We start from the raw sequence: 18,976 nt of genomic DNA, 5'->3' as shown, positions 1-18,976 counted from the left end.
ATTTGTGATTTGCTTTGGAAAAAGAAGTCCAGGATCACATGATTAGTGACAAATAAGTGCACAAGCTTTCTGTATACAAACATGGAAGGAATTTTTAGAAATAATCTTTTACTCTGTTGCTATCTTCTTTTTTATGAAGTTATGAATTTCATAAACTTTGCTATTACAGGTAGCATCGATTGCAGGTGAATCAGAAGGGATAATTGATTCTCAAAAACGTAGGGAAATACTTTCAAGAAGGCCTTCATACCGGTAAGGACTTTTTATTTTGGTTTTGCTGGTTTTTAAAGGCAGCTTATATATTACAGCAAAACTGTCTGATAAAAGCCAGTGACTTAGTTTTCTCATGGATGTGGAATTTCAGCTATATAAAATTATTTACATTCTTTTTCAGAAAAATTTTGAATGAACTCTCATCAGATACTCCTGCAGTACCAAAGATTGAAGAAGAAGAAAAGTCAGAAGATGAAGGAGCGCCTTCTGGAATTTCTGCAATGGCCATGCCAAGCAGCCTGTATCATACTAACACAGGGCAATACAGTATGTTTGCAAAGATACTATGTGATGTTGCAGAACATATATAGGAACAACTTTGTTTCTAAAGTTCCATAATGAAGTAGAGATGTTGGATTTTGGTGAAGAAGAATAAGAGCTTCTGTATTTCTAAATAATTTCAATTTTTGTATTTAATTTTTCCTAACATGGGCATTATAGACTTAGTTCTTCTAGAACTCCGGTGCATTAAAAATGTGGAGGTGAGGCTCAGGTGAAATGAAAAATGTTGACGCTTTTATGTGAATGTTCAGTGTTATAAATCATTGCAATTTCAAATTACTGTGATTTGCTATGTATTAGTGCTATTCATTACATGAAATTACAATTAGTGAGTTAGACTTTTTTAAAGTGTAAGGTTGGAGTATGAAATTATTTCTTAACTTTGAATTTTCTTTCTTAAAAGAACCATATGTCTTCCTCTCCAATTACCAAGTATGAACATTTTAACTGCAGAATTAACCTAAATTGGGGTCTCCAACATTTGATACATCATCCAAATGCAGGTTAAAAGTTAGATTCACAGTTCTGTTCTATAGATTTGGGTTTTTTTATTTCCTGTATTTATGTTAAAAATGTTGCAAAACTTGCTCCCCATAGCTTCTTTGGGCTTAATCATATATCATCTAAGAGATAACTTTCTAATAACTCTTTTTTTTCAATCATGTATTGTGTAAAGCTTCACTCCTACAGTAATTTTTTTTTTTCATGTCTTTTCATGCGTAGACACACTGAAATGCAGGTATTTTTCCTTTGATATAATGACAGGAAAATTTCAAAAGAAGTGTTGTGTGGTTTTTTTTTTTCCTGAAATAAGATAACAGAGGAAGTCTATTAAAACAGCGCATGGCATATGAAAGGCTAATGGCTCTCTAGTTGTATTCTAGTCACCATTAGAATTCTTCAGTTAATTTATGCAACTAAAGTAATTATCAACTCTGAGAAAGCAGAATTTGCCTGTAATATTATCTACCCTTTCAGCATAGAAAGTAATTTTGCTTGGGCTCGTAAGCTGCTTTTCTTACCCTTTCTGTTGAGTATAGACATAAATGAACGTGTGCTTCAGGATGTCCAGCATCTGAAGTGCTCTTTTCTGTGGACTTCTGGGTCATGCTAAATTACAGTTATCTGGTACAGAATCTGGCAGGTATTCTTGACCAAATTAAATTATTTTGAATTATACTTTTGGTTGGGCTTAGGTTTAGTTAAAAAACCTCATATATATGTGCACTTGAAAGGCTTAAAAAGAGGTGCTATAGTGTCTGTACTATGTTCTAGTGAGCCTTCAAACCTTTAGGATTTCTAACAAATTAGGACTTTAGGTTTCTTAATTGTAGATTCTTCTAGGAAACCAGAGTTGTACTTTTACAATGTCTTGCAGGACGTGATTCTTAATTGAGGATGTTTTAATTTGAACATAGCTATAAATTATAATGACAGGGAAGTATATAAAAGAATAATGAAATTCACAGTTTTTGCTTTCTTGTTCAATCATTTACTTCTGAAAAAATCAAGCAACAGAGAGCATCACCAACAATGTGCTTGAATTAAGAGTCCACAAAAATTTTATTAAATCTCATTTATCTTAATTTAAACCTGGTTTTCGCATGAGCCAAGCATAGAAGACTTCTGTTTCATGCTGCTTTTCTTTGAATAAGTTATAGTCATAGCCTAATACATGTGCTGTATGTTTAAGGTAATTTAACTTGTTAAATAGGTTCTCGACCATAATGAAGCATTGCTTCAGGAGGTGATGTCAGCTTTCATGGACTCTCCTGATTCTGGCTCAAAAACTTTGTTATGAGAGCTTTGTCTTCCTGGAAATGGGTTTTCTTACCCGATTTATTAGTCCATTAATTTGATAAGTTTTTTTTAATTTCAACTTTGTAAGTTAAAATATCACACATCTTTTGCTTCAGTTTATTCTCTCTAATCCTGGTTAGGAACAATTGGTACTAAGTGGTACCAAGGATGGCTATCTCCTTGTAGCAGAGGGGGTCTTAATTTGGAATTTAATAAAGAGAGCTTGACTGTTGACTTCTAGTCCTTACATGTATAAGGTACAAATCTGCAGCATTTCTGAGCAGCCATCCTGTTGGCTGCCTGTGATCCTCAGGCACTGCTTGCTATTAGCTAAAACTGGGAACACTGTGTGGGGATGCAGCATCTCCTCTGTTGATTTCAGTCTGGATATGATGCACAAGGTCACGAATGTATCTATTTTATCTTTGTCTCCTGTCAATAGCTCTTTACTTCTGCTTATCATTATTGTATCTGACTACTCCTCTCTTCTTGGCCAGCACTGGTTGCATGGGTTCTCTTGTGCAGGCATCCAGCAGTTCATGCATTAAGCTTGTACAGCGTCCATGGCAATGAAGAACTGGTCTTGCAGTGTCACTACAGCCGTCTGTACTGTGCCCTGGTTTAAAACAGATATCATATGTTACTACATTTGCTGCTTCCTTATTTTCTCTACTGTTCTGTCTATTCCTGCATAGGAAAGGCAGTTTAGTTGAAAAGATAATTTTGACTGTATGTTGGTGTCTGGATGTCTGGGTTGACTATTTTTGGAAGAACTTGATAAGTAATTTTTTCTGAAAAACAAATGTATTTTTTCTATTAGCAGCAGTGATGGCTGTTCTTTGCTTACTTTTTATCAGCCAAAATGGTATGTTGCCATGGTTTCCAAATATCTTTTTCCTCAGAGCTTCTTGGCTTTGGCTTATGGAAGCAGACAGACAGGCATGACCAGCTTAGATAAAATATTTTTCCCAGTTACCTCCATCAACGTATGTGTTACCTTTCTGTAAGGGGAATGGATAGTTTTGCATAAAGCAGTGTCTTCTGTATGAGCCTTGTAGCCTGATCTGACTACAAACCTACCCTGTTGGCTGTAGTTCTGTCATGTTGGTTATTGAATACTGAAAAAAAAAAATTGGTTTGCCTCACCTGTGGTGGTGGTCTAACCATGCAAGAGTTTGTACAGTTGGAGTGTGTGAATCAACTGCTCCCACCACCTCCCACCTTTGCCTACTCGTGCATATCATGATGTTCTGTCTGAAATGATGCAGGGGAAATGGAAGTCACTAGTTCTTTTGTCATTTGTTTGGGTTGCTTGCTGTCTTAGGACAGGTTTTTAACAATTGGAGAACTAAATCTTTTAGGAAATTCCAACTTTAGTTGCTTTTCCCAGTTTTGGAAGGGAGGGAAAGACCTGATTTTTCGGGATTAGATTTTTCTGGATCATATTCAGAGAATGGTATTTGTATCGTCTTCAGTCCTAGCTAGAAGGGAAGATGCCACTTACATCCATCCACCTGCATGATGTACAACTCCAGGTACTGCCCAGGAAAGTCCTATACTCTTCATAGAAGGCCCAATTTCCAGTAGAGGTCCAGCACAACAAAAGTCTGTGCAGTGTTTGAGATCAGGATAGTGAATGGGGTGGGGGCAGTGTGTTGTTCTGGTAATATGGCAGGAATCAATCCTGTAAGGGAGACAGTTACTGGAGTTAATTCATTCCTGTTTAGGAAGTACTGGATTGTGATCTGAATGAAAAATTGCAGGATAGCTGTGACGTAATTGTTTACCCAGACTCACTGTGGAGCCAAGAACTTTGTATGATTCTGTGATGAAGTTTTACTGCTGTTTTTTATGTGGTATGGTACGGAGATGGTGTAGACATACCATTTTTGGTGCTAATTCTGTGAGAGGCAGAATTTGGCTGTGTATAACTTCTCTGGGAGGTAGAGGTGACAAATCCTGCTGGGAAGCTCGCGTGCTGCTGGGAACCTGCTCTTGTCCTGGATCTCGTGAAGAATAGAGGAGACAATGATTTCTTTTTCTTGCTTCTCTCTCTTCTGCCCTGCCCCAAAATGGAGCACTTTCTGCTTTGGAGGCCAGACAGAAACAACGTCTTGCTCTTTTTTTTTTCCCCTGCTCCCCCCCTGCTCCGCACACACACACTCACACACACCCCTAACGCCTTATGGAGCCTGTGTGCAGCACCCAGCTAGTTTCTCCATTACATGTTCCCCACTCCGAGGGTAGGACTGGAGGTCCGTGCTGAACCCTGTTCCAGTATTGCAGATAGGGCACTGTGCTTCATTCAGCATGAGAGGAATTCCCGATTTTCCCCCAAAAGAAGCTAATTTAGCTGCTGGGATTTGGCAATTTTGGTAGATAACTCTACTATACTCTCAAAAAATTAGCTGAGCTTCTAGCAGATAGTTACTATTGTCTAATTTACTAATAAGAGTTTACTAATCAACTGTTAGTATCTCAGTGCTCTTTGAAGTGTTATTATCTGATGTTGCACTTTCAAGATAATCTACTATTGTCAAGACAGAACATTTGAAATCAGCTATCTCCAAAACTCACATGGGTGTCTAATGAATCATGTATTCAGATAACCAGAGCTGAACCTTCAAGAATGTCGTCAAATATTGTGAGTCTGACAGTGAAATCAGAGGATTTGGCAATCCTGAATCTGTACTTATGACTTTTGCACCATCTCAGACCACTTTAAATGCAATGACAATGATTGTAGTTATTGTATCTTCTGGGGAGAAAGAAGTTTGTTACTTGTTGGGAATTGTGTTCTTATCTAAAAGTTCCAGGAGTATTTTAATTAACATGAGACATGGATTTGACAGGTGGATCACTCGGTACATAAGGAATCGGCTGGATGGTCGCACTCAAAGAGTTGTGGTCAACGGCTCAATGTCTGGGTGGAGGCCAGTGATGAGTGGTGTCCCTCAGGGGTCTGCACTGGGACCAGTATTATTTAACATCTTTGTCAGGGACATGGACAGTGGGATTGAGCGCACCCTCGGAAAGTTTGCGGATGACACCAAGCTGAGTGGTGTGGTTGACGCTCTAGAGAGAAGGGATGCCATCCAGAGAGACCTTGACAGGCTTGAGAGGTGGACCCGTGCAAACCTCATGAAGTTCAACAAGGCCAAGTGCAAGGTCCTGCATCTTGGTCAGGTCAAACCCAAACATGGATACAGGCTGGGCGATGAGTGGATTGAGAGCAACCCTGAGGAGAAGGACTTGGGGGTATTTGTAGATGAAAAAACGGACATGAGCCGGCAGTGTGCACTCGCAGCCCAGAAAGCCAGTTGCATCCTGGGCTGCATCAAAAGAAGCGTGACCAGCAGGTCGAGGGAGGTGATTCTCCCCCTCTTCTCGGCTCTTGTGAGACCCCACCTGGAGTACTGTGTTCAGCTCTGGGCCCCCCAGCATAAGACAGACATGGACCTGTCGAGCAGGTCCAGAGGAGGGCCACAACAGTGATCAGGGGGCTGGAGCACCTCCCCTGTGAGGATAGGCTGAGAGAGTTGGGGTTGTTGAGCCTGGAGAAGAGAAGAGAATGCTCTGGGGAGACTGTATAATGCCCTTCCAGTACTTAAAGGGGGCCTACAGGAAAGATGGGGAGGGAGTCTATCAGGGAGTGTAGTGATAGGACGAGGGATAACGGTTTTAAACTGAAAGAGGGTAGTTTTAGATTAGATTGGAAGAAATTCTTCACCATGAGGGTTGTGAGACACTGGAACAGGTTGCCCAGAGAAGTTGTGAATGCCCCCTCCCTGGGAGTGTTCAAGGCCAGGATGGACAGGGCTTTGAGCAACCTGGTCTCGTGGAAGGTGTCCCTGCCCAGGGCAAGGGGATTGGAACTAGATGATCTTTAAGGTCCCTTCCAACCCAAACCATTCTATGATATTTCTGCTCTTAACAAAGACAATGCTAATTTCAAAAGGAATATACAGTTAATAACTTCTCTAGGGAATTTTATTTTTGTCTAAATATTTAATTATGGTGAGCAACACTATGATTTTTTTAATGGGGAAAGCATATTTGTATTTTTCATATTGCTGATTACATGGGGGGGAAAAACCCAACTTTGTTCTATTTCTCTTTTTACGTAAGTATTGGACTCTTTACAGCTTTGTAGAGCTTGGAAAAATATTGTTGGGCTGGACTTTCTTTCACATTAAGGAAAGGATTGTGAGTGTCAGAAGACTTGCTCTTCCTTGGTCTAGATGTCCTGGTTTTTGTTTTGTGGGAGTCAATAAACATAGCTCTTTTTTTTTTTTTTTTTTAATTTGAAATAACTTTTTTTACATTAGTGTTCAAAACAACAATTATTCTGTATGGCTAGAAGCTACTATTTTTTCTTTTCTCTTGTAATAAAACTATTTTAGGGGAGTTAATGACATGTACTACACAACAGGCTTTATATTTGTGGAAATCAGTATTAACATTAAGTAAGTTTTGTTGTACAATTGATCTTTAAGCAAGGAGAGGACAGGAGTCCTATCAGACAGTGTTTATTTTAAAAAGGAAGCTGTGCTTTTTAACATGTTATGTCTCTTCCTATTGACTAACTTTCCTTTTTCTTTTTATGTTTAGTTACTATAACTCAAGGTGGTACAATCCAGATTTCTAATCCAGCCTCTGATGGTGTCCATGGACTACAGACATTAACAATGACAAATTCGGGAGCTCCTCAGCCAGGTGCTACCATTGTGCAATATGCAGGACAATCACCTGACGGCACACAACAGTTCTTTGTTCCTGGAAGCCAAGTTGTTGTTCAAGGTACATTTTATTAGTCTACATTTTATTTTTTCATATAAAACAATTTTTCTTAAAAGGCTTTTTATTTTATGTTGATGTTATTGCACTACAAAATAAAATATTTATGCATCACAAGATGAAAGACAGTCTTAGGACGAGACTCAGTTTCTCTGCTCAGTAAAGCAGCTACTTTTTTTCATTAAAAAAGCTACCAGGAGGAGATAACAGTATAACTTTCTGCTTTGAATTCTTTTGTCTAGACTTTGAGAGATATGTTTCATTGCAGTAAAGGTACTGTTACAGTTTGAAATGCTGAGGCTGCATCTCATTTAATACATGAAACTCATTTGTATTTTTCAGTGGTTGATCAATTTTAATAAAACACAAGTTCTGAAGTTCTTTGGATATGTTTAGGGCAGAATTTCCTTGCAATGTACGAGTCTTACAGTTAATAGAAAGGAGATCCTTTACTGCAGCTAGTTTTCTCACAGAAGAACACTTTGTAGGGCCTATAAAATGCACACATGTGAATTGTTGAACCTTACTGTAGTTTATGCAGGATTTTTTTTCCTTTCACTGTTCTCAGCCTTTTGGAAATGCTGAGGGAGATTGAGAACCAAAGGTATCTTGGATTCTTATTGATACCAGGGAAAGTAGGGTTGGGATTTGGGTTATGCTGAGGGAAATCTTTGAAAATGGGGAAGAGATTTCTGTATGGAGCCACTAAATTAATGGCTGCCATGGAGGATATAGGGAATTTATTTTCCGTTTTCTCTATTATTTTTCGGTACAGAGAAGTAGGGAGGGAGGGCTATAGGAATGCTCCCTTAAGCCAAAACAGCTATCTGAAATAAACCATGAGAAGAGCTAGGAAGACTTTAAATATGTATTCATGGAGTGGATGGGAGTCATTGACTAAATGTAGACACAGGTATCTGAAGATAGTTGGTGAAGGCCAGGTTGAGGTGCTTTTTTTGCCCTAATATGGGTGTTTGAAGTAAGTTCTGTCTTTACGTGGCTGTTTCTCTCCCTTTGCTGTAAAGGAAGCCCAGGATGTAAATAAAGCTAATAGCTTGTAGATATCTGAACTTGTTGAGGCAATGCTAAATAATCATACCAAATTTGAATTCTTGCATTGCCTCTGGTTAATTCTTTGCTGAAATACATTGTCTTTCCAAGACTCTTCAGAAGCATTTCAAGGACGCTTTAAGACTATAATATCAAAAACCCTAAACCAAAATATTAGTTCTCTTTATGCAGAGAGCACTATTATAACTTCCCTAAATATTATTAAGAATACATTCTTAGCAAAGCCTTAAGACCCAAATTTGGCTCTCCCTCAAACAAATTTCCTGCTCAGGTAGTGCATGTTTTCTGAGGATGAGTCTAATACGTTTTCTATACACATGTGTACACATCCCTTTAATTTAAGGACTTCTCTGCCTCTCCAGGTTGACTGCAGTGTTTTGTATGTATTGCTTTGATTCTTCGGAGCTTCAGGGGGAGGGCAGAGAGAGTAGCTTCTCAGTTGTTTCCTAAAACCTCCCCAGTCTGTGAAGAAGCACAGAACTTAGGGATTGTATCTGGCAGCATTTAAGTCCTTGGGAATTTCATTTGACTGGCATTTGTTTACAGACTCTTTGTTACAGGGTTGTCCTCTGATGGGGCTGTCCTCTAACCTCCCTGTTCAGCCTCAGTGATGGGCTCGACTGCTTGATGGTATAGCCCATTACATGTCTTGCCTGTGATGAAAACTTTCAAAATGGATTCAGAGACAGTTGTTGAATACCTACTATGTCATGTTTCTGGAAGCTTCTAGATACTTTTAACTAAAATTTTTTGTTCTCTCTTCATGCTCGGAGGAGTTGACTTCCTGGAATTCCCTGTTCCTTTGGCCCAAACAAAGTCCAGTGCTTTAGTGATGCTCATAGCTGTTGACTGAAGAAAAATGCCTCATAACATATACAGGGAAAAATACAAAGGGAATAGTAAGTGAGCATGAACTCAGATGATGAGAGGATAAAAGGTTTCAACTTACTATACCCGCTATTGATACTGGAAAATCTTAAAAAATATCTTTAATTAAAAAAAAAGTGTATAAAAAGAGTATGAAAGCACCTGAGGATGTTGACCATAATACAGATCTCTTTATGGTAATAATTGCATATCGTCAACCAACCTGAGTTATTCAGGATGGAGTGAGACAATGAAATTAGTTGTATATACAAGTCTCTAATATGTCCTTGGTACAGGTCATCTTGCCTATTCTAGAAAGTCTGTAGGAATATAGTTTATGAACATTTGTAATTTACATACACTTTGTAGTTGACTGTTCACCTAATATCATGATAGCACAGAATATAATAGGAAAGCAACATTCTGCTTAGTAATCTTTCCACTTACGTATATTTTTATAATGGTTTTGGCTAGACAGCATATAAATTTTATTTGTAATAATCATAGAAGTAAAAGAAAAAACCCAAATATCAGTACTAGACCAGAAAAGATCTGTTTCAGAATCTTTCAGATAGCATATGTATTTCTATTTTTTTCTAAAGTGTTTGATGAATCTCATGTGATAATGGATAGCATCACATAAACCCTGTGCTTGATTATTTTCTGATAGCCTGTGATGGGGGAAAAAGGATTAGTGTAAAAGCGCCAAAGGTGTTGATCCAACTGAGTGGTATTTCATTTGCTACAAGTTTGCATTCATAGGCAAAATAAGAGGCAGTTCTGATGTCCTGACAGTTTCCTAATACAGGTTAGGGAGGTTTTTGCTAGCTGAAGCAAAAGGAAGTGTTTAATTAAGTGAAAATGAGTGTAGGAAAGTTGTATCAAAAACCATTCTGTTGGGATCTATGTGTGTTTTCATAATATGGTCAGTGATATGAACAGTGGTATTTGAGATCTGTGGCTTGAATTTCTTGTGTGCTTCAGTTCTGATCATCTGTTTGTATGATCCTGAAGTGGTCCTATAATCACAGGGCGCTCCTTTTCTACATCGATGCTTCCATTATTGCTGTCCTTGGCATAGTTTCACAGTTGATGAATTACTAGTCTGAATTTGTTTATTACAGACAAAGGCCTTAGAAGTTTGCTATGCCCTACATACAGACCAGTCCAGGCACTGGTCTGAAACTAATTTCATTTAAATTGATGTAAATAAGGAGTAATTCTGTTAGAGCTGAGACGTTTTTATTTTTTACTTTTTAAAACTAAGTCAACCAGACCTCTTGGACTTATTTTGAAAAAGGAGGGAACGGGGGAGAGGTAGCCCCTATCCAGAGTTACTGTTCTGCCTGTTAAAGCATCTGAAATCACTAGCTTTAGGTTGGCTTACTTTGATGCTGTCTTAAATCTTTTCTGAAACTTTTAACTGAAATTAAATGAGTGGATTGTGGGTTGTTCACCCCCCCCCCCCCCCCCCGAAAGGAGCTTTAGCCTTTCATTTACCTGGTTGTTATAGCTTATTAAGCTTTCCTGTCTCACATGTCTGTCCAGCAGAGTTCTCTGCCTTTTAGTGGAACTGCTCCAATCAAAACAATTGCACGTCTTTCTAAAATGTCCCTATTTTCTATCCAATCATGACTTTATCATTCTGATTCGTTCATGAATTCTAGAGCCACGTTTCAATTTCTGTCAGTCAGTGCTGTGAATTTTCAGGTCTTGCTTCACAGCCAGCTTTGTGGTGAGAGCTTTCTGTAGCTCTATGAATAATTCAGGGAGAAAGAACAAAGCTAGGCTTATAGAAATATGGAAGAGGAATAAAAAAAAGGTTTACTGGAAAAGGAGTTCTTTGGGCTGCAGTTCCAGTGAGCTGTTCCAGTGACAGAGCATATTAATGACAGTGGTAAGCAAGTGAGGTCACTGTGATGTCAGTGCTCTTGCTTGTAATCCTGCACATGCTTGCTAGTTTGGAACAGTTCATGCTGAGCTCTGGTAGAGGAACAGGAGAATCGTGTGTGCAGAAGCTGATCATGGCTGTAACAGGAGATGAAACAGGTAAAAAATTTTGCTAGTCTTTTATATTATATTTTTGGATGTCTAAGCAGTGCTTAGTTGGTATTTGTGATGTTTTCTTTTGAACCTGTTGCTGTAACTCTTTCATCTTTCAAAACTGGTTCTGATTATATCTAATCAGTGTAGGATTTCAGGGCAATTTTAACAGATTCATTTAGGGGGGCAAAAAAAAAAAAATCACTGTTAGTGCATGAGTTCTTGCATAGACTGATTCAGATAACTAATCTTTACTATTTGTTGCAGGATTTTGCTGAAAAATCCACCACTTTCCTTTTAAATTCTTCCTTATTATGAAGATAGTTATATATGTTACTATGTTTACAATTGGTTTTTATTTTGTAAAAATGACACTGCTTCTTTGTTTAGCAATAATCACTTCGGATTTCATAGCTAAAATAGGCTTAAGCATAGCGTTAAGAGAAAGGTGTGCATTGTTTCAGTAGTGTAAATAAACCCTATGCTTTCATTGTTAAACACTGAACGCAAATGCATTTCAGAGCGCAATAATTTTAAGTATTGTAACGCCTGGTTGTTTTCTCCTCCACTGTTAAAATGGTCTGTTCCTCAGCTAATTGAGTTCAAAAGGCTGACGTCATTAGATTTCCTGGAATCGTGTTGCAGTAGGGAACTGGAAAAGTTAAACTCCAAACAAGATACACATTGACGTCAGCTCCAAGTCATGCTGCGATTTAGTCAGTTCCTTTCTGCTTCGTCAATTGCCTCCGGCAGATCTGTAATGTTAACCAGTTCGCAGCCGGTACCTACGTGCTGCTGCTCATTGCTGGTACATATTGTTTCATTAATCTAAAGATAAGTATCTTCTCCAAGTACACGGTTTGGTTTTTTTTTTTTTTTTCTTTATGCCTAAAGGAATAATGATTCATCCCTTGTTTAGCCAGTTTAGTGGTGAAGTTAAAAACTCTTTGATAAACTAGTCCCATCATTATGACTCACAGAAGGGGAGAATAGACGTACTAATACATAGCATGCATCAGGCTTTTTTTCTCCTGGATAGTCACTGAAAGAACTCAAGTGCAGGGTTGCTCTCTAGTGTTCAGCAAGTTACTTTTTCCAAGAACCTGCTGATACAAGGTGGTTGATTTTTTTTTGTTTGTTTGTTTTTAAATATTTTTTTTAATTTATCAGAGCTTAATTTACAAGGTTAGTTGTACTCTTCTGAATGTGGTTTGGTTTTTTGGTTGATTTTTTTTGTTTGTTTGTTTGGCTTCCTCGCAATAATTTCTTTTTTGTAAGTCTCAACTGAAAGCTTCAGGTGTGCAGTGACTTTTTACTCCATTGCAATTTTGAGGGGAAAAAAAAAAGATGACCTGGGGCAATGTGTTAGTGAAGTACACCATCTCCAGGTTTGTTGCACTGTTAACAGTCTCAGTCCTATATCTGATATGTTAGGAGTGACTTTAAACCTCCATGGAGTTTCTTTAGAAACAGCCACAGAGGTTTATTAGTCTGGATCAAGGTGTGTGGGATTTTTGTCTCAGATGCTGAAATGGAAGGGACCCTTCTCTAATATGTAGATACATTACTAAACTATGGATTTTTTCAGTTGTTTTATCCCCCCTGCTTAAAGCCTGTTTCATCTTTCCTGATGTCTTTTTTTTGGGGGGAAACAGTATTTTATTGAAACTTTTTTAGATATTATACAAAAAATTTTGCAGACTTTGAAATAATTGATTTGCAATAATGTATTATAAAGCACATATTACTGCACAATTAAAATATACTTTGTCAATGCTAGGTGTTTTTGGGAGAGGGGGTTGTGGTGGTTGGTTGGTTTGTTTTTTTTCCTTACTGCAGTGCCTGGGTTTGCAAGGTCTATACCACCAAAATGGTTACTTATCTCTGTTACCACGCTGGTAGGTTTATAAGTGAGCCAGCTATTGGGCCAGGACAGACACTACTGGAACCTGATCAAACTATTCACGCAACATGTTGTTACTTACAGTGGTGTTTGCTGATCCCAGCTGAGATAGGGACTCACTTTTGTTAAGCCATGTTGCAGGTACATTATCACACTGAGTCCTCTTTAACAGCAGCAGTAAGTCCTGTTAGCTAACATCTGAGTGTAAATCAAAGACAACAAAGTAATTGGTCTTGCCAGGCTGAGGTGATCTCAGTTATGTGTCTTTCCCCATGATTTGATCTACAAAATTATTTACTTGGATTTCTAATTCAATGAAGCTAACCCAAACTAAGATACCTAGTGATGAGGGAGAGAAAAAGATAGCTCTTACCATAGAGTCTATAAAATGTATGTAATGTGGCCAGCATAAACGTGAGCCTGAAGAGTTTCTAAAATTCCATTTTTATAAATAGTGAGATGAAGTATCGTCCCATTGACATAACTGGGACTGATAACAGATGTGGAGAACTTAAAGGGTTAAGTAATTCTTTTGTAGATATGCAAGAAGACCAAGGCCTGTGTTCATGGGGCTGCCCCTTAGTGCTCACAGGGCTGCCCTGGGCTGATTTCTGCCTCCTTCCCCCATCCCCAGGGGATTATCAGTAGCCCAGGTCAGTTCACTGGTCCAGTTCATCTTGTAATTCCACAAACACTTTTGCCCGAAGGACCGAGAGAGGGAGGAGGTGCACAGTGTTTAAGCTGATAATGATTTCAGGATATGGCTGTGGAATTGTAGTCTAAACACAGCTTGATCCTATTTTTTGTATTTAAGTAGTGAAGCACCTGCATTAATAATTGTAACTTTTTTATTGTTTAGTTTTTGGGTTGGGTTTAGGTTTTTTCCCCCTGTAGTTGACTGACGTCTCTTTACTGCTCTACACGTCAGTCTCCCCAAAGTGTTTTTGTCTACATTTTATTTTTCCAAGTTAGGTTTTTCCATTAAAGAATTAAAGTATAAACTAAGTATAACATCAAAGCCCCTGAAAATTCATCTTTTATATTCAGTTGCTTTAATGACAAAAATTGAAGTTTTGTTCTGTGATATATAAAATATTTATGGAAAGGAATAGGTAAATACTTGCTTATAATTTGAAGAGGGATAAATTTTTTTGTTTTTTTTTTTCCTATGTCAGACAAGACACAAGTACTTAAAACTTTCACAGTGTTTTAAAGTTGGGGTACATCATGTAGGAACAAAGTACCTCAGAAAAGTAGAAACGAGGTGAGACTATCAGAAGGGTATTGGTTCCAAATAACATGTTCGATTTCAGATCTGAGTTTAGCTTAGGGAGAGCTCAAAATCGGTAGGCTCAGGAGCTGAATCTGAACTTTTGCGTTCCTATTTACTGTGTAGCTATACCCCTTCCTGTGCAACCGCCACTACCTCCTCTTGCCTGCTAATGCTGGAGCAGCATCCGATTTGTGGTCCTCTTGCTCAAGGAACATACTCATGTTCACCATCAGCACCTGTCTGTTCCTTTTCATTTTGGCAATAGCAACTCTTGCTGGTTTTCCAAGGGTTGCCAAAATGCTGGTGTAAAGGGAGGAGAGGCAGTAAGGCTGGTACTGTTGCTATGACAGGGAAGGAGGAGAAAGTTGACTTCTGAAGCAAGTTGACTCCTGAAGTGTCTGTTAGAGGACGGGGTAGCATAAACCTCAGTGTCTGCAATAGCAGGACCAACTTTTCATGGGATTGTGCAAACAGGAAATAAGTGTGGATACTCTGACAGCGTTTCTCAAATAGCTTTCCCTGTGTTGTCTGAAAAGAGCCATGTGGAAGCTTTCACAGGCTTCAGTCTGGCTGGCTAGTAGGGCCACATGCTAGAGCAATTTAGATAACTTATTTTACAGCATGGAAATAGACGCTAGTAAGATAACAAATATAGTCGTGACATCATGGGCCTGTGAAATATTTCATGTAGCAGGGATCCTGGATAACTCACCAACAGAAATCTCTTATTTCCAGTGAGAATTTTGCATAGTTCTCTTTTGCCACGAAGTTTAAAATATGATTCTTTTATGTAGCTGCCACTGGAGACATGCCAGCTTACCAGATTCGAACTCCCACTACTACCTTACCTCAGGGAGTGGTAATGGCAGCCTCACCAGGAACTTTGCATAGCCCTCAGCAACTGGCAGAAGAGGCAACACGCAAGAGAGAGCTGAGACTTCTGAAAAACAGGTACGACTATATAACAATTAATAGTCAGTGTTGCAAAAAAACCCACAACCCCAAAACATTCTAATGAAGTTTTCTTTTTAAGGTCATGAGCACTGCCTGTGTTTGAAAGGAAGGCAAGAAATTCATTGTCAGTCATCCCACATCCTTATAGAATTGAGTATTGGCTGTTAACTCTGGAAAGTTAGAGTTGACATTATCACCATGGATTTTTAGTTCTAAAATATTATGGTGATTCAGAAATCAGTATTAGTGTTGTCCCTTTCTGATAATTTTTGTGATGATCTGGAGGTATACTTACTGAATTTTTTAAATTTTTTTTTTTTTACTCTACTGACAGTAAAATGACCAGTATGGGTTTGTTCATCTTGAAACATCCCAGCAAAGAATTGGTTAGGAAAATATCTGAGGATCTCATTAGCAGCTGTCCACTAATGATGCTGTGAAGAGGACTTATTCTAGGATGGAATGATAATTATAGACTTTCCTAAATACTTGGCAACTGGGATAAGTTATTGGGCAGTGCCCCTGTCATTTTGTGAGGCATATTGTGTGAGGTGGCTGTATGTTTTTTAATTAGTTGGCATGGACTTGACTGTATGCTGTAAATACCAGTCTTTCTCTGTGCATTCTTCTTTCTACTCTTAGGAGACTCTTTCTTCTTTAAATGCATAGCCACCGCTATCAATGGCAGATAGATTAATGGAAGAAATAGTCTGCTATGCAGATCTCTAATACATTGAATAGCCACTTGCCTTATGATTGAATTAATGGTATTGCTTTGCTCTCATGCCTGTCCTTTATTTTAAATTACTCGTGAGGATCGCTGCATTGTTGTGCCTCCTTTTGTTTCTCCTCTCTTCAGTTTTAAAACTATCGTCTATGCTATCTCTCCTATAACTTGCTGGAAAGTTACACTCTCACAATTTGACAATTTATCATGTTCCAAGATGTTTAAGGAGTGGACTCCCAGTACTTACAAAATGTCTTCTGGAATGGGATGCTTGTTCAGTCACATGCTTCTGAAAATACTACCCAAAGTGTTTAGCTTCAATATAACAGAATTCTGAGCAGAGCTATGAGAATGGCTCCAGACTGCCATTTGCCAGCAATAAAAAGAATCCCAGATGCATGTGGCTGAAATGTGCCCAGGTGGACAGTTCTAAAATGCTAATAAATTGTATTTGTTTGGACTTAAATTTTACTATAGCTTATTACAGTAAGGTAAAAAAATCACAGCAGGTTGTAAGCTTGGCATCTAGCTTTTTATCTGAAGAGAGTAGTGTTATGCTAGTATTTTCTGAAAGTAAATTCTTTGGGTTTGGTTTTAAGATTCTGATTGCAGAAGATAGTAGTCCTAATAAACACACAAAATGGAATGTGACTGGAAGAAATGGTGCTTTCAGTCTTAATGTTTAGTTACAGCTTAAGTCATTACATTATCATTTACTCACTGTTTTTCTCAGTTCCTCTGTGTATTAATTCCATCTTTATATTTGTTGATGCTGAATTTGTTTCAAGTCCTAGTTGTTTTGAATTGTATTTTAACCACATTATTGCTTATGGCTGTTACCTGCTGTTCTGTTTGTGCAATCCAACAGTTATTGTTGTTGTTGTTGGTTGTTGTTATTGTGGAACCACAGGGTTTGCAGGTAATTTCATTTATCCAGTCTTTGCCATATTGTGGCTGTTCCTGTAGTCATTTGCCTTGTATTGGTTCCAGGGAAGCTGCCAGAGAATGTCGCAGAAAGAAGAAAGAATATGTCAAATGTCTTGAAAATCGTGTGGCTGTGCTTGAAAACCAAAACAAGACTCTCATTGAGGAACTCAAGGCCCTCAAAGATCTTTATTGTCATAAAGCAGAATAACTGTCTTTCATTTGGACCTTGTTTATTATGAACTTTAATCAAGGCATGAGAGGAAGCAATTCTACAGATTGCCATATGAACTTGAGAAAGAGACACTTGAGGCCCTTGTGGAACCCAGTTTTACTTAGTGTTTTCAGACTGATTTGGGAGATATTCCAAAATTTGGAATTCTGTCATAGTCTCCATACTCTGCTGAGCTTTCTAATGGCATGCAAATGGCTTTTTTGTTTGCACTTTTTACTTCTGCTTTTTGCAGGGAAGCTGCTAAAGAATGTCGACGTCGGAAGAAAGAATACATAAAATGTCTGGAGAGTCGTGTTGCAGTGCTAGAAGTTCAGAACAAGAAACTTATAGAGGAGCTTGAAACCCTAAAAGACATTTGCTCTTCCAAAACAGATTAGTAAAAATATTTATTATACTGTGAACTGACTAAAATATGTCCAGTTGCTTTATAAGGCAATACATAGCCAACATGAATTACGGCTTTCTCTTTGTGTCATTTATATTATATTCCAACTTCTAACATTCCTGAAATGCTTTCCTGCTTTTTGTCAATTCATAGCTCTAATTTCAGGTTTTTCATGCTCCTCCTTTCCATCTCCCAAGGAGCCAAATGTTAAAATGTAACAAAGTAAAAAAGCGCATAAGTTCTAAGAGCTGTTTCTTTGCCATATATTTACATGCTATTTTTTACACGTTACTGAGTGTCCTGCACATAGAAAATATTTTACAATTGTTTTAGATAAATCATAAAGATAATGCATCCAGTAATACAAGAAAATCAAACAACCCAAGGTATCTCAGGAAAGAGTTTATAAAAGAATGTTATAATTACATGTATGTACTAGCATACTAGTCTACAGATGATTTTATGGCATATTTTTATATTAGTTGCTTTGTGGAAAAAAGTATTGTATTGCTGTCACTGAGTGCCATGGTTAAAGATAGTTTTTAATAGAGCCATGTTGTTTAACTTGTGTAGTGTCTGATTTCCTTTAAACATCTGGTTTTTTGAGATGGGTTTAAAAAACCCATGAGTGTCTGGAAGAGGACAAAGGAAAAAAGCATACCTAAACTCATGACATGATGCTAAGTATATTGTAAATACCTGAAAGAAACTCTCTGTTAGATGGCTGCTATTAATTTAAATTTTCTGTAGTCTGTAGAATATTTGATTTATTAGAGGTCTATATATCAAATTCAATTTTGCATCCTGAATGCTTCATCTTCTAGATTCTGGACAGTTGTAGACAGTTTGTCTATAGCAAAGGCTGATGGTGTAGTTCTTTTCACACTTTCTGCAAAGTATTGAGAGGAAGTAAAGGTGACTTAAGGAAGCTTTCCAATAACTATCTGCTGATTCACAGGGTTCTGGAATATCCTGTAGGTGAGAGCTGAAGATTTTTAAAAATAAACCCATCCTTAAACCAGATTACAATTCTGGTAAATGCAGTACATGCCAACTTTCCATTGTGCTTTGAAAGAAAATAGTGCTTATGCAAAATTGCTTCTGTGTATTTCTTTAATTCAGGAATGATCTAATTGATTGTTGGCCAGTACAGTCTATGAGCAGAGTATTCCGGAGCTTTGCTGGAACTAGCAGCACCATTGCCTTACTGATGTGGTAGGAAGAAAGGCTTAGATCCTACTTAATTGGCTTTACTGGGGGGAGTGTGTGTGTGTGGAGGGGGGGAGGGATGGAATCATACCATTACTAAAGTCACTGAGACTTCTTCACTTAATTTAAACTGAATGCACATTTAACCCAGTCTTCATTCTGACACTGTTGGGGCGGGGTGTGTGTGTGTGTTTTTGGGTTTTTTTTTAAATCTGATTTTTTTTTTAATTTTA

General features: G+C 38.0%; 1 protein-coding gene across 9 annotated transcripts in view; it reads left to right on the top strand.

Moving 5' to 3' along the window:
• CREM (cAMP responsive element modulator) overlaps positions 1-18,523 on the top strand; it is a 38,604-nt gene extending 20,081 nt beyond the window's left edge. For 2 of the 9 annotated variants that reach the window (XM_059819147.1, XM_059819142.1), the window contains 5 exons: positions 170-252; positions 395-540; positions 6,967-7,155; positions 15,104-15,260; positions 16,981-17,422. In XM_059819147.1, the coding sequence (XP_059675130.1) occupies positions 170-252; positions 395-540; positions 6,967-7,155; positions 15,104-15,260; positions 16,981-17,125 (720 nt within the window). In that variant the 3' untranslated portion in view covers positions 17,126-17,422. Of the gene's footprint in view, positions 1-169; positions 253-394; positions 541-6,966; positions 7,156-11,065; positions 11,140-13,144; positions 13,178-15,103; positions 15,261-16,980 lie in introns of those variants that run through there. The other 7 variants (XM_059819144.1, XM_059819143.1, XM_059819146.1 and 4 more) reach the window with 7 other exon arrangements.
• The last annotated feature ends 453 nt before the right edge of the window (positions 18,524-18,976 follow it).

The sequence above is a fragment of the Gavia stellata genome, chromosome 6 (assembly GCF_030936135.1).
Source record: "Gavia stellata isolate bGavSte3 chromosome 6, bGavSte3.hap2, whole genome shotgun sequence".
Classification (NCBI taxonomy): domain Eukaryota; kingdom Metazoa; phylum Chordata; class Aves; order Gaviiformes; family Gaviidae; genus Gavia; species Gavia stellata.
The sequence above is the reverse complement of the archived record's forward strand: the minus strand, read 5'-3'. Positions and strand labels throughout refer to the sequence as shown.